Source organism: Haliotis asinina, chromosome 2 (assembly GCF_037392515.1).
Source record: "Haliotis asinina isolate JCU_RB_2024 chromosome 2, JCU_Hal_asi_v2, whole genome shotgun sequence".
Lineage (NCBI taxonomy): Eukaryota > Metazoa > Mollusca > Gastropoda > Lepetellida > Haliotidae > Haliotis > Haliotis asinina.
The window spans coordinates 64,128,971-64,142,184 of record NC_090281.1 but is presented as its reverse complement, the minus strand read 5'-3'; the positions used below and the strand labels follow the sequence as shown (position 1 = coordinate 64,142,184).

The window sequence follows — 13,214 nt, the reverse complement described above, 5'->3', positions numbered from 1 at the left end:
CTACGTGTTTGTATATATACGCACACGATGTAATATTCAGGTTACGTAGTCTCCGCAACATATTTGTAACTACAGGCTACAACTTTCACAAGCAGTCGGCAGACCGCGCTCTGCAAATATCTGCGATAGACGACCATTCTGAAACACAGAACCAATCAGTGCGCAATTTTGGCTCAGGCTAATGAATGAATGTCCGGAACCATGCCTGTGAATACTTTGAACGTTGTTTCGGGTAGTTGTGCTGCTCCAAAATCAAACTGTTTCCACAGAACACAGTTTCTACCAACCCATTGTATGCAGCTCAGTCCTGCTCTGCTGTCTTCTTACAAACGGCCACAGTTCCTCTGTCGATCATATCCAGCCGTAAGCTTTCTAAACTCCTTCATTTGTCGTAAGAAACAAGAAAACCAAGCCGCCTTCTGTCACAGACAGTGAATTTTCTGTACCTACCTGTGCCATCCTGGTGCTCAATGCCATATCCATTTGCAATATTTTTCCAAACACGATAAACACAGTGACTGGACAAAGGGATGCCTTTTCTACTTGAAATCACTTTAGCTGATGTGATGTTCTTGCTATGGTCCTCTAAAATCGACTTCCTCTTCTCTAAATCACCCATACTGAGGATCACTGAAAATGTTGTCTGCTAGCACGTAAACAAAGGAGATAACTCTTCACAAACCAATGAAAAAGGATTAACGGAGTTGTCTCTCTTGCTTGAAACTAAGCACTTGATAGCTGGTTGTTTATAACAGAAAACCAAATTAAACATATCCCTAAAATTCAACAATAATTTCTTAGACGACCCATTATTTCACCCACAGTCACTTGGTTAAACCCAAGTAACCGTGTAGTTATTGTTGGAGATAGCACCAATGTTACAACAGGACAATCCTGTGGCATGCTTGCCAGTAACATGCCATTGTGTATTACTACATTAGTGTTTGATTCTGTTGTCCCTGAAATCATTTCAGAAATATACAGTGCTTATACTGCATTATGACGCTTATACCGAAATATATTAATTTAGTATACCTCAGTATGCCTTTCGCCAGGCCGTGAACGTGCAACCCACTGCGTTTTAGATATAGTGTTATGGACGCACTTTATTGCAAAATGTTTGTACATGTCAGTATACAAGGATATACATCCACGAATACCATCGTACTCTTTGATTCAGCAATTACATAATTAATGCTCCTATGTAAGTATAGATGAATTTGCTCAAATATGTATTTGGTCAGCCTCGGTAACAAAGTTACGCACCTTTGGCAACTTCAGGCTACTCTTCTGTCTGGGCGTTAGAAAGAGTGAACAAATACATTATTGGAAAAGACAAATTGTTGTACAAATTAAAATGAGGTATGGTCAGGATGCGAATGATTTCCATGAGGCGAAATCCAATATCGATGCAATCGTGATGCTGTGATCAATATAAATCGAAGGTATCATAATGGTGTCGACTTAGACAGTCGTGTTCACTGTCAAAGCAGAGTTGGTCTGGCAGTTTGGAAACCTCTGAAGTCTCTGGGCATGCCACTTGGCTACATTTTTGTAGCATGGCATCTACAACAGATTCAAAGTCTGCTTTGACAGATGAAACCGCATGTACTGACAAGAAAATTGGTAGTTTGTGGAGTGATTTCACACAGAACACAGGATTCCATGGAATCAATAAACTTACACCTGGGCGTAACTACAGTGTAAGATGGTGAGTTACATAGCTCATAGTAGAATTGTCATATATTACAACTATTGCCACTTAGGCTATGAACAGTTGATATTCTTGTACAGAAAGTGAATTCCACGTGTTGATCTTCATGTGTTTATGCTAATTGTGATGGTCAATACGTTTGAACGTTTCTAAGAAGTAGTGCCCTTTTAAAATTCGTTGTACTTTGTCCGAATTTGGAACTAGATAAAAAGGAAATGTCGTACATTTAACACCGTGTCCTTTTGCCCATCCGGATGTTCGCTCAGTTGGATACATCGGGTTTCAGGGCAGTAGATTTGTTGATTATACACAGGAACTCGCGCCCGTACATTTTCTGACTGACCAATACACTGCTCATTGCATCCCGTGCATGTTTTGACATGTACCATATCTAAGGACAGCCAAATTTTTGTTTTACAGAGAACTCTCCGTGTCTCGTGAGAGTTACAGACTGACCTTCAATGTCGACTCGTTCCATAGTTACATCTGGACACAGTAGGATGTGATGCAGTTTGCTTTTGTTAAGACCTTTTTACGATTCTGATTTTGTCTTTTGCTACTTATCATTGTTCTAGATTTCAGCATTGATTTCAGTTTTTCATCTTGGTCTATGGTGCAATTATTTGTTTCGATGATCTATGGATTATAAGTAGATACAAAAACGATTAGTTTTTTCTCAGTGATTTGTTGCATCGTTCCTGTCAAGAGGTCTTCTCTATTAAGTTGTGACGATTTATCGAATCCGTCTTCCTCAAGAGATTTTGGATATCCTAATAATGTAATAGTAAACACTTCCTAGGTTCATTTCGTCTTTGATTGCGGATATCCTGGTTTGAAAAAAAACTATTGAATTGTTCGGGTATTCGGAAGACTACATTTTTTGTAACTCGGGTGACAATATTTAAAGTTCTAGATTTTGAAGTTCATAATTTGGCCATTTCCTGAGGAGAAACAAAATACATTTCTCCAACTTTTGAACAGCTTCAAAAAATGTACTCATACACTTCCAAACATTTCTAATTGTTTAAGAGGCAGGTGTTATGGTGTGTGTGTGTGGGGGTGGGGGGTTGAACACCAGGTGTCATGACTAATTTTCAGTAATATAACTTTGTACAACTGTCAAATTTGCGTCTTATGTTTCATCTGTTTGGAAAGAAAGTAATTATTTTCTACCCTTCACGTTGTATCGCAGATACAGATTATCAAATAAAAACGCAAACACTAACATCACAACCTATAAAACAATTTATTGGCGCATTTGCGTTATAGAATTCGTTTAATAAAGTAACGTATCTAAAACAAACATATGGCAGTAGAATAGATTAACGATGCTTGGTCTCTTTCTTTATCGAACATTGTTCTGCTTCGTGGGTAACCTTTACACTTTTATGATTTTGTTCCAAATGTTCCCAATTACTTTGTACTGCAGTGTACTTTTGGTCTTATGATTATTTCTTATAGGTGTGATTGGGCAATGTTTGTTTAGTGCTGCTATTGTTATCAACATGTCAATTTCATCTATTTATAGTGTGATAAGCTCTTGTACATCTTTCACAGTTATTTTTTCTGTCTTCGATGAATATTTTATGGGACTGCCTCTAAACATAGTTAAATGTCCTTACACTGTTGATCATCAATGGTTCGTTTATCAAGTACACCTGATGCCTCTTTATAAACGTTAATGATTCGTTTACATGTACTTCTGATCAATTCTTAGCCACAGGCTGCGATTGTGTTTCCTACGTTTCCGATTTCACTTGTTTTCAAATAGAACAATGCTATTGAGTGATAAAATCAATATCATGGGTCCAATCAATCTGCATCAATACAATTCTCGATTTTAGCTACACAAATAAGTTTGCCTGTTGTTTATTGATACGCACACACACACACACACACACACACACACACACACACACACACACACACACACACACACATATATATATACACACAACTATACATACATACATACATACATACGTACGTACGGAGGTACATACATACATACATACATACATACATACATACATACATACATACATACATACATACATACATACATACATACATACATACATACATACATACATACATACATACAAATGTCACGTCATGCACGGCCAATATTTTTTTCCAAGTTGGTATGTATGTATGTATGTATGTATGTGTCTGTGTCTGTGTGTGTGTGTGTGTCTGTGTGTGTGTATGTGTGTGTATATACAACTTAGAAAAAATATTGGTGTATGACGTGACATTTGCATGTGTACGATTTTCATTTAAAAAGGCTAGAAAGAAACTACTTAGAGCAAGGTATATGGCAGCGGTTTGTAAATATTTGACTCTGGACCAGACACATCCAATGATCAACTGCATGAGCATCGATCTACGCAACTGGCAACCGATGACATGTGTCAACAGCGACTACCTCATCCCGTTAGAGGCCTTTTACGAAAATCACAGTCGCCTTTTATGACAGGCATAGGTTGCTGAAGACATATTCGACCTTCACGGATCTCAACAGCAGTACGAAAGTTACACCTAGTGCGAGTTCTGGATCAGACTATGCGAAATAGTGTAACCACATATTGTGCCGTACCATGCAATAGCTATATTTTCAACACACATCAATGGTCTGACGTAATCGTGTCATGAGACGCTGAATGGAAACTCAAAACAGTATCTGAATGAGGATAGCTAGTAAATTGGTAAATCTGAGATGGAAAGGGGTGGCATCACTTTCGGGTGGTTCCCGAAACCCCGCTCATATTATGCAAGACCTCATCATCGCTGTAAGGACATCTAACGGACGTTCTTAGTTTTAACACGGCGAGTGGATCGTCGGTTTGTCTTTCAGGCTGACAGTGTACAACCGTGAGCGAATCCTGGATGCTCACCACCAGCAACACAACATTGATAGAGTGACATGGCCAGCAGGGGTTCAGAACTTAACTGCATACATTGTACATTCCGGAAATATTATAAGTAGACGCGTTTGTCAGCGTTGCGGGCTGCCGTTCACGTTGGCAGACGTTGGCCGGCACAGACTGCTACGAGTCAGTTGTGCACTGCGGTAACTGGATCTTTGACATATCGCAGAGTTACAACGATCCTTAAACTTGAACCTTGACATTTCCGTATTCCCGCCACCCCCCTTCAAAATATTTGACGGCCACTTCCCGATTGTTTTGTTTTCGTTCTTAATAACAGTTGTTGGACTCTCTCAAAATATTGGATGAAACTAATAGTTGGGCCCTTCAGAAGTTTAACTGACATGTAACATGTATGCGTGTCTCCACAAAAAAATTGAATTTCTAAATATGTTTTGTGCTAAAGGTTGTAACTTGTAACTATTTAACTTCTGACCTCTACTTCTGACAACGATCATCGGTGACGTGTAATTTTAACTCTGTAACAGGATCGTATGTGTCACAGTGAAGTAAAATCAATGGGGGCTTTCAATTTCGTTCGTTTATCATTGTAAGAAAAACGATGTGGTTTCTTTTTATTAGTGTTTCCTGGATGGTTGCAATCCTCTTCATGACAGGCTACATGTCGTTTAATATCACAAAGGAGCTGATGAACTACTACAGCTACCCTGTGATCACCAACACCAAGTTGGATGTGCATGAGGAACTACCTTTTCCAGCTGTGACGTTTTGCAATCTGAGCCCCTATAACCTTACACGTGTTCGAGAAGTTGATCCTTATCTGGAGGAGTATTTCACTAAAACCAGCTTTTTGGGACCATATGTTGGTTCCATAAATTGGAGTGATCCTGGCTATGGATCTACATTTCGAAAGAGCCACAATCATGACTGGTGGAAAAATATTTACATGACTCCTAAACAAATGTTTATCCTGTGTTGGATGAATGGAATTGAATATCAACCCTGCACCTTCGCAATGAAACCTATTTTGACCCACATGGGCCAATGTGCCACCTTCAACTGGAATACTTCTGATGTTGCTAAAGTTCGACTTACTGGATCAGATAACGGTCTCGTCATGTATGCGGGTATTGGTCATGCCAACTATGTTCTTGGGTCTCAGATGGCTGCTGGGATGAAGGTAAAATATGTGTAGTAGTTCACATTTCACGTAGTTCAACTATTTACAGAATATTAATGCTAATGCGCACGGACCCATATATAATTCACTGCGTGCACATAAATATTAAGTTAATAATACGTTTCCAATGGCAGTTGGTTGAGTTCACTTACGTTGTTCATATTTTTAAGTTCAACTAACATACGCGCAAAGACCGACGTTTGTTGAATCAAACTCGTATTTGCCAACAGATATAAACAGTAACTGTTAGTTACGAAGGAAGGCAGATATTATTTCTTGCCGATATTGAAGTACATACTTGACGTTCAGACTCCACTTGAGCTTGGGTATTCTTGCGAACACCTTTGTCTTGAACTTTCTTGAGTCGAACTTAAGATAGTCTTGATGTAAAATTCCTTGTTCATTAATAACTTGCATCTATAAATTACTAACATGATTCCATGAAATCAACTCCGCACAGTCTATATTTCGAAAAATAAATGGATGAATCTAAAGAATTAGCAGGAAATGTCTTTTATAGTCCAAAACGTGTGTGGGACACCTTTTCTTGTTAGTACTAAAGAGGGAGTTTTAACACCGTGTACGTATTGTTGATTGACGTTTGGAGGTTGATGCAACCTTGCCTACTGGTAGTTGTTCATTCACTCTCACAAATGTTGTTTACCGAATGCAGGTAATCTTACACGATCCTCGTATCCACCCCGATGTAGTGTCATCTTCCTTCCTGGCAGCACAAGGGACATCAACATATGCTGTTGTTCAAAGATCAACGGTATGTAAGTCACACTTTACACACAGTGTCATCTAAACCTATAAATCGTCTCATACCATTTTTGCAACTGTGCCATTATAAAAGTTTCTCTTAATTAATCTCTTAATTAAATCGGAATGTAAGGACACATGCCTTCGGCCGTTATGCTGGGGTTTTCAAACATTGTTTTACTATATCTTTCAGAACTGATCTTCGTGATCAAGACGTTGAGTGAATACTGTCCCTTTCTGTGGAATAATATAATAGCATTGCATGCCCCCGATGCAACAATATATTCTATTTGATATAACATGTAACGACAAAAAAGACATATAACTTTAAAAAGAGATACTTAAAACAAACTTTAATCAGTCGTCAATCTAATCATATTCAAAGTTGGCAAAATAGGAGATACACAATTCTGAACTGATGACGTCCGTCTACGTACACACACCCACTAGTATGTACTAATCTTGTTTAAGATGTCATACCAAGATATATGGTTTAAAACTAATAATGATTATTAACCAAAGTCCAGTGCTTTCAGTAACAGAGAACCTTGTTAGAAAAAATATTTGCACGTCAAAATGTGTTGTGTGATATTGTAGTGGAACAATGCCTTTGTTTCTTTTAACAGTACCAATACATGTCACCACCGTATCAGGCTTTTAAGAACCGAACATGTCTGGATACGTCATCACCCTCATTTACCAACACCCTTCAGTACTTCGACATCTACACTTATGAAAACTGTCTCCAGGAATGCATCACACTAAAAACACACGACAGATGCGGGTGCATCAAACCAGCAGATAATGGTAAGATGAATCATGATGTAGTCAACAAACTGATTTATACTTCGATGATTACATCACTGGCTTGACCGTTAGTTGTCTGGCAGAGACTTGTAATTATCTCTAATAGTATCATTTACAAAGCAGTCGAAAACCTGAAACAGTTTCAATCGGTATTACAATTAGGACAGTAGTTGGCGATCCTTAAACTCAGCTCAGATGCGAGTCAACGAGTTAGGTTTTAACGCTGCGTGGTATTCTAAGACTTGTCATCTGACAACGGAGTGATGGTATTGCAGTGCGATATAATGGAGATGTCGGCCGTGAAACACATTGCTAAAACCACCAGGCAATATAACTGCCGCAAAGCAGAATTCCAATAGCGTAGGTTTAATGCAAAATACTAATACATGTAACTGTATTTGTGATAAAAAGCAAAGTCAATACTGAGAAGGAACTATGCTAAAGTGTTATCGACATATGATACACACTGCTATCATAGTACTATGTATATGGACAGAGTTATTAATAATGATTCACAGTATATGGCTCGTTATTTTACTCAAAGACATCAGTCAGAACTTTCTCTATATGCGTCATTGTGAATCAAAATTTCAAGGGTGGCGGCTTCCCTGCAATCTAACATTTCGTTCATTACTAAGAGGACCTGGGTTCAGTTAGCCACGTGGTATTGCTTGAAGATTATTTTCTCCAAATAGACCGTTTTTTTAAATTGATTGTAATAACTGATACCTGTTTTATGAGGACACTCTTGTTTTCAGCCACTATTGGAAAAATATGTTCCATGTATAACTTCACCACTTGCTATTACCCAATCTATGGTAAGTTTACTCTGCAAATAGATGTGATTTGACTGGACGTGTAATCGTAGTGTGGAGCAGTGAGTGAGTTTAATTTTACGCCACACTCAGCAGTATTCCAGCTGTATGGCTACATGAGCATCGATCTGCGCAATCAGGAACCGATGACATATGTGAACCATGTCAGCGAGCCTGACCACCCGATCCCATTAGTCGCCTCTTACGAGAAGCATAGTCGAATTTTATGGCAAGAATGGGTTGCTGAAGGCCTATTCTGCCCCGGGACACCCACTCGTCGTAGTGTGAAACAGCACCACTATACATGATGTATCGACGCTAAAAGTGTTAATATCATAAGTAACATGTTGGTTATTTACGTGAACACTGACTATTTGTGGTTTGCTGTCCTAAGAATCGCCCACCGAATTATTTACGTGTATTCTTTTACAGTAGTATTGGAACCAAAATTTTCAATTTGGATAAGAACTATATAAACTAGCTCTTCAAAGACAGACATCTTATGAACGCGCCACAATTACTCTTTATCACCGCCCCTAAACACAATGCGTGGGATGCACGTGCACAAGCAGTAGTCCCATAGTTTTGTGTGGGGTGTCATTCTTGATTCTGACGAAGGTCGATAAATCACTGAGAATCGTGAATTTTGACACTATCACATAGTTGTTAGTGTTTGTTTCCAGTCGGTGTTTTATGAAAAATGACAATCGTACACACATCAGTTTCACGTCATACACAACTGTACAAACAACTATTGTCATAAAGTGGTGTTGATACACTATTTTTTCCAGTGGTAAATTAAATATGAAGTTCCCCTAAATTATTTAATGAATATATCCGAATTTATTGTCTTAACAGGGTCTTTCATCGATGTGTATGTAATACGTCGTCAGTACATTTAACTTTGTATGTGTGAAGCCCATTCCGGGTGTTCCCCCGCCGTGAACACCTTTGCTGGAATAATGCTAAAAGCGGCGTAAAGCCACTTTAATCACTCTAACTTTGCACATATCTTACTCAGGGAGCGCAATACTATTCATTTTGTATAACATTTTGCTTGTTTAAATTATTGATTGTATTTTTTTTTTCATTTCTAGAAACTACGTTCATTAATCGATTGATTATGTACCATCTCTTTCAGAAAGGTTCATGCAGAATGTGGAAATTCTTACATCTTGCGGCTGTCAAGTGCCATGTTCCTTCGAGACGTACGATGCCAAAGTATCCAGTGCGAAATTCCCCTCAGATGTGACATTAGCACTCATCCTGGAGCTTGGGATTGCACCAGATGAGGCATTTGTCAGGTGATAAATAGTCGACGAGCATCAGGGATGTTTAATTTGTCAGCAATAAATGTACCTCACAGAAGCACTAAATATTCTTGATGAGAGTTGAGCCCCGCAATAATGAACTGGGTTGAAGGAATTGATTGGCAAATGTTTAATTTTGTTTAACATACAGCTACAGAGGTTAACTCATTTCTGATAGCGATGCCGGAGTGACTGAATCCACTGATGTAGACGGTACTTTAGTTAGGTAAACTGACGTTATGAAATATTTGCGTAATATTGTTACCAGGCGTTCAGGTTTATTTCAAGTGTGGGAAAACGTAGACAGAGCAGATAGCCTGGGTTGCTAAAAGCCAACTCTACTCATGAACCTTCACGGTCTCTCTCTCTCTCTCTCTCTCTCTCTCTCTCTCTCTCTCTCTCTCTCATATATATTATATATATATAAAGTGGAACTGAGTGTTGCTCCTAATGCAGATATCCGTCACAATAATACCTTGTTGTATTATTAAGGTAATAGTAAAGGCTATATCTTTTCAGGGAAAACCTTCTCGAAATCAGGGTTTACTATGAACAGCTGATTGTTCAATCAACACAACAAACGCCAAGGTATACAACTGAGACCATCATAGGTACGTATAGAAGGCCGCGATTTTGATATTCAAGGATAAAGAAAACAACACAGTAAATGATCTTTGGTTTCTTGTCCCAATAAAATAATGAATAGTAAGTAACTGGTAGAATGCATCTTTGTTTTCAAATGAAAACGTTCATATCTTCATTACGAAATTTCTGGCAGAAATTTTTATTTCTACAGAAATTTCTGTAGAAACGTTTTTTCCTGCAGAAATTTCTCACAGAAATTTTTTTATTTCGGCATAAATCGGCCACTTCGGCATAAATCATTGTTTCAACGAAGCAATTACATTTTCGCCGGTATCGTCACTTTGAACACTCTTGCATTGTCGCGTAGGTATTGTTTATCATCGCATCTCGTGCGCTGGTCTTTTCGGGCATGTTGATGAATTCAAATTATGGCTCACATGTCTTACATTGTTATTATTGTATGTATGTGGTAAATGTCCGGTTTCGCCTCTGTAAAAGCTATAATGAAATACGGTCAAATTGACACTGTAAAATTGTCTGGTACTAATTGGCGTTAAACAGGGAAAACGACATCATTTAAAGAAAGTCTATATTAAATTATACAACGATGGTGTTTAATCTTATTCAACTAAAATAATTCTGGTAGCGAAACCAAAATATCAGATCAGTTGATCACGCTAAGTGCTTATCACTTGGATTAAGCATGAAACTACCACTCACACAGCAGTATCATTACTTATACTCTCTAATTTTGTTAAATTAAGATAACTCTGGGAGCGAAATAAAAAATTTCTGCCAGAAACTTCTGCAGAAATGCATTTTCAGAGCCAATTTGTGAGCTTATTAACACGTGGACATACTGGCACATAAACTTTTCGTGTTCATCTCCTCGAGATCTTTCCAATGATATAAAATATGTCTTTGTAGCTTGCTCCCTTCTGTGTGTCAAGTTAGGACTCGCTGGCCATTCCTAAGTAGTCCCGCCCGGCCTTCATATAAAATCAATAAATATGAAAAACTTAAATATGGCCGAATTGTTATGAAAGCTGTATGTAGATGTGTGTTGTGGACATACGAACACATTTATGACAGATAAAGATTTACGTGGACCGCGTAATGAAGATATGAACGTTTTCATTTGACAACAAAGATGCATTCTTCGAGTTACTTGCTATTCATGTAAATGGTCAACTGAAGAAATATGTAAAACATACTTCAATATGATGTCATAGAAGTGGTAGATGGAAACTCTTTGAACCATCGAAAGTACGTTAATACCTTGTGAAATATAGAAAGAAGGGGTTTAAAAAGTATAATAATCTACAGAAAGGGACATCAAACATTTTTAGGAATTTTCAGTGATTATGTTTAAAAGAAAATATAACCTGTGACAGATAACATTTTTGTGTATTGCCAGGTAACCTAGGTGGACAGATGGGCATCTGCCTCGGAGCCAGCATTCTGACTCTAACTGAACTCGGAGAGTTTCTCCTGAACGTTTGTTTGACAATCTTCAAGAAGAAAAGACATGGCGGCAGAATCGACAATAGCAGAACCTCCCATAACTAAGTTCCAGCAACACAAAATAATGATGGTCCAATCATATGTTATTGTTTCTTGGACAATTTGGGAAAGGCTCGGTCATACATTACAGCAAATGCATATTTTCGTGTTGATAGTTACATGGCAGGTGGGTGCATCTACACGTATGCAAAACGTATGTACATATCGCTTGCAGTAATGATCCCATCAAAGGCCTTCCACGAAGTCTTGGTCACTAAGGATGACTTTCATGTACAATTCTCAAGTTGTATTGACAATGGTATTTTGGAAATAAGTCCGTCATCATAGCTTATGTTAGTGACTGGAAATCCTTTTCACTCAAGAATATATAAGAGTTTTCAGATACCAAAGGCAACAAGTATGTGAATGCTCCCAGTCTGTCATCCTGTTGCGACGACGTAGATTTAAGAATTGTCAGGGGTTTTAGCAGAAGGAAGTGGCGATGATAAACTGCCAAAGTGTCACATCATTAAATTAGTTATGAAGCCAAATCTCAAGCAACAAGCAACAAAGCACTCCCCCGTTTTCCATCAAAGTCTCTTGAAAGGTCACATGCAACATAAAACACAACTTTGCAGATACCGAAATAAATCATAAAAAATGCCAAATCAGCTCATAAAGTTGAAAAAAAAACGCGATGAAAAAAGCCCGCGAAATCGGAGTTCAAACGTTTCACTAAATTTCCCCCCAGCGCTAGGGGGGGGGGGGGGAGTGGGGGTAGAGGAGGAAACTGGTTTCAACAGCTGTGCTCGCTGCGTCCATAACGCATGCGCAGTGAATAGGTTCGCGGAGCTTGAAACAGTATGCATGTCCAGAGTCTGAGGTCGTGAGCAGTAGTCTAATCTTGGTTGTGTACACAAACAAATAAATAATCTACTCGTTACGTAAAAAACCTTGTTGATTGTGGTAAGCAGTCTCTGTCACAGAGAAAGCTCAGTGTCTGGTTTATTCACACCTATATGTCTGCCTGCCTGTCTGCTAAAGACAACATGCAGTACACAGCTTGAATCATTGACCACGTGCAATTTGACTATCAGACTATACGACATAAAGAAAATAAATTGATTTATGACTCGTGCACCCGAGTCCCGTCTCTGCCACACTATGTAATTATGCACGAGTGATACACATGACATGTTTTTATGTCTGTGGACTGCAAACAAACTACATTCATTTTTATCGGATGATTGGATCTGACGGAAACTGGTGCAAACTCTTGTCCGTTTCAAGTCCTGTTTTGTACTTGGACGAATGACAGATTCCAGCCACGCAGTAGTTTACCATCTCTACTGATATAATTTTTGATTGGATCGAGTGCAAATTCAGAGAACATGTAATTTAAAAACCCACCATCTCTATATACATTCTTCAAGGATAACGACTTCTTTTAGTGTATATGATTTTGTTTGACAACAGTATATGGATCCATACTGAAACGACGCATCAAGTACACAAAAAGAAGTTGTTATCCATAAAGAATCTTACTTTCTTGTGACTCGCCATACTTCTAAAATGCCCATCAAACAGATCATTTTTCTGTACACACAATGAACCCTCAGCATATCAGCAAATGAAACAGCCAATCGG

General features: G+C 38.4%; 1 protein-coding gene across 1 annotated transcript; it reads left to right on the top strand.

The window, feature by feature from the left end:
* The first annotated feature begins 1,559 nt into the window (after window positions 1–1,559).
* LOC137271950 (acid-sensing ion channel 5-like) lies at window positions 1,560–11,633 on the top strand. The gene is made up of 8 exons (XM_067804332.1): window positions 1,560–1,711; window positions 5,227–5,785; window positions 6,459–6,557; window positions 7,174–7,354; window positions 8,113–8,172; window positions 9,311–9,473; window positions 9,999–10,090; window positions 11,482–11,633. Exons 1-8 carry the CDS (start codon window positions 1,560–1,562, stop codon window positions 11,631–11,633), a joined length of 1,458 nt encoding a protein of 485 aa, XP_067660433.1.
* Window positions 11,634–13,214: the final 1,581 nt, after the last annotated feature.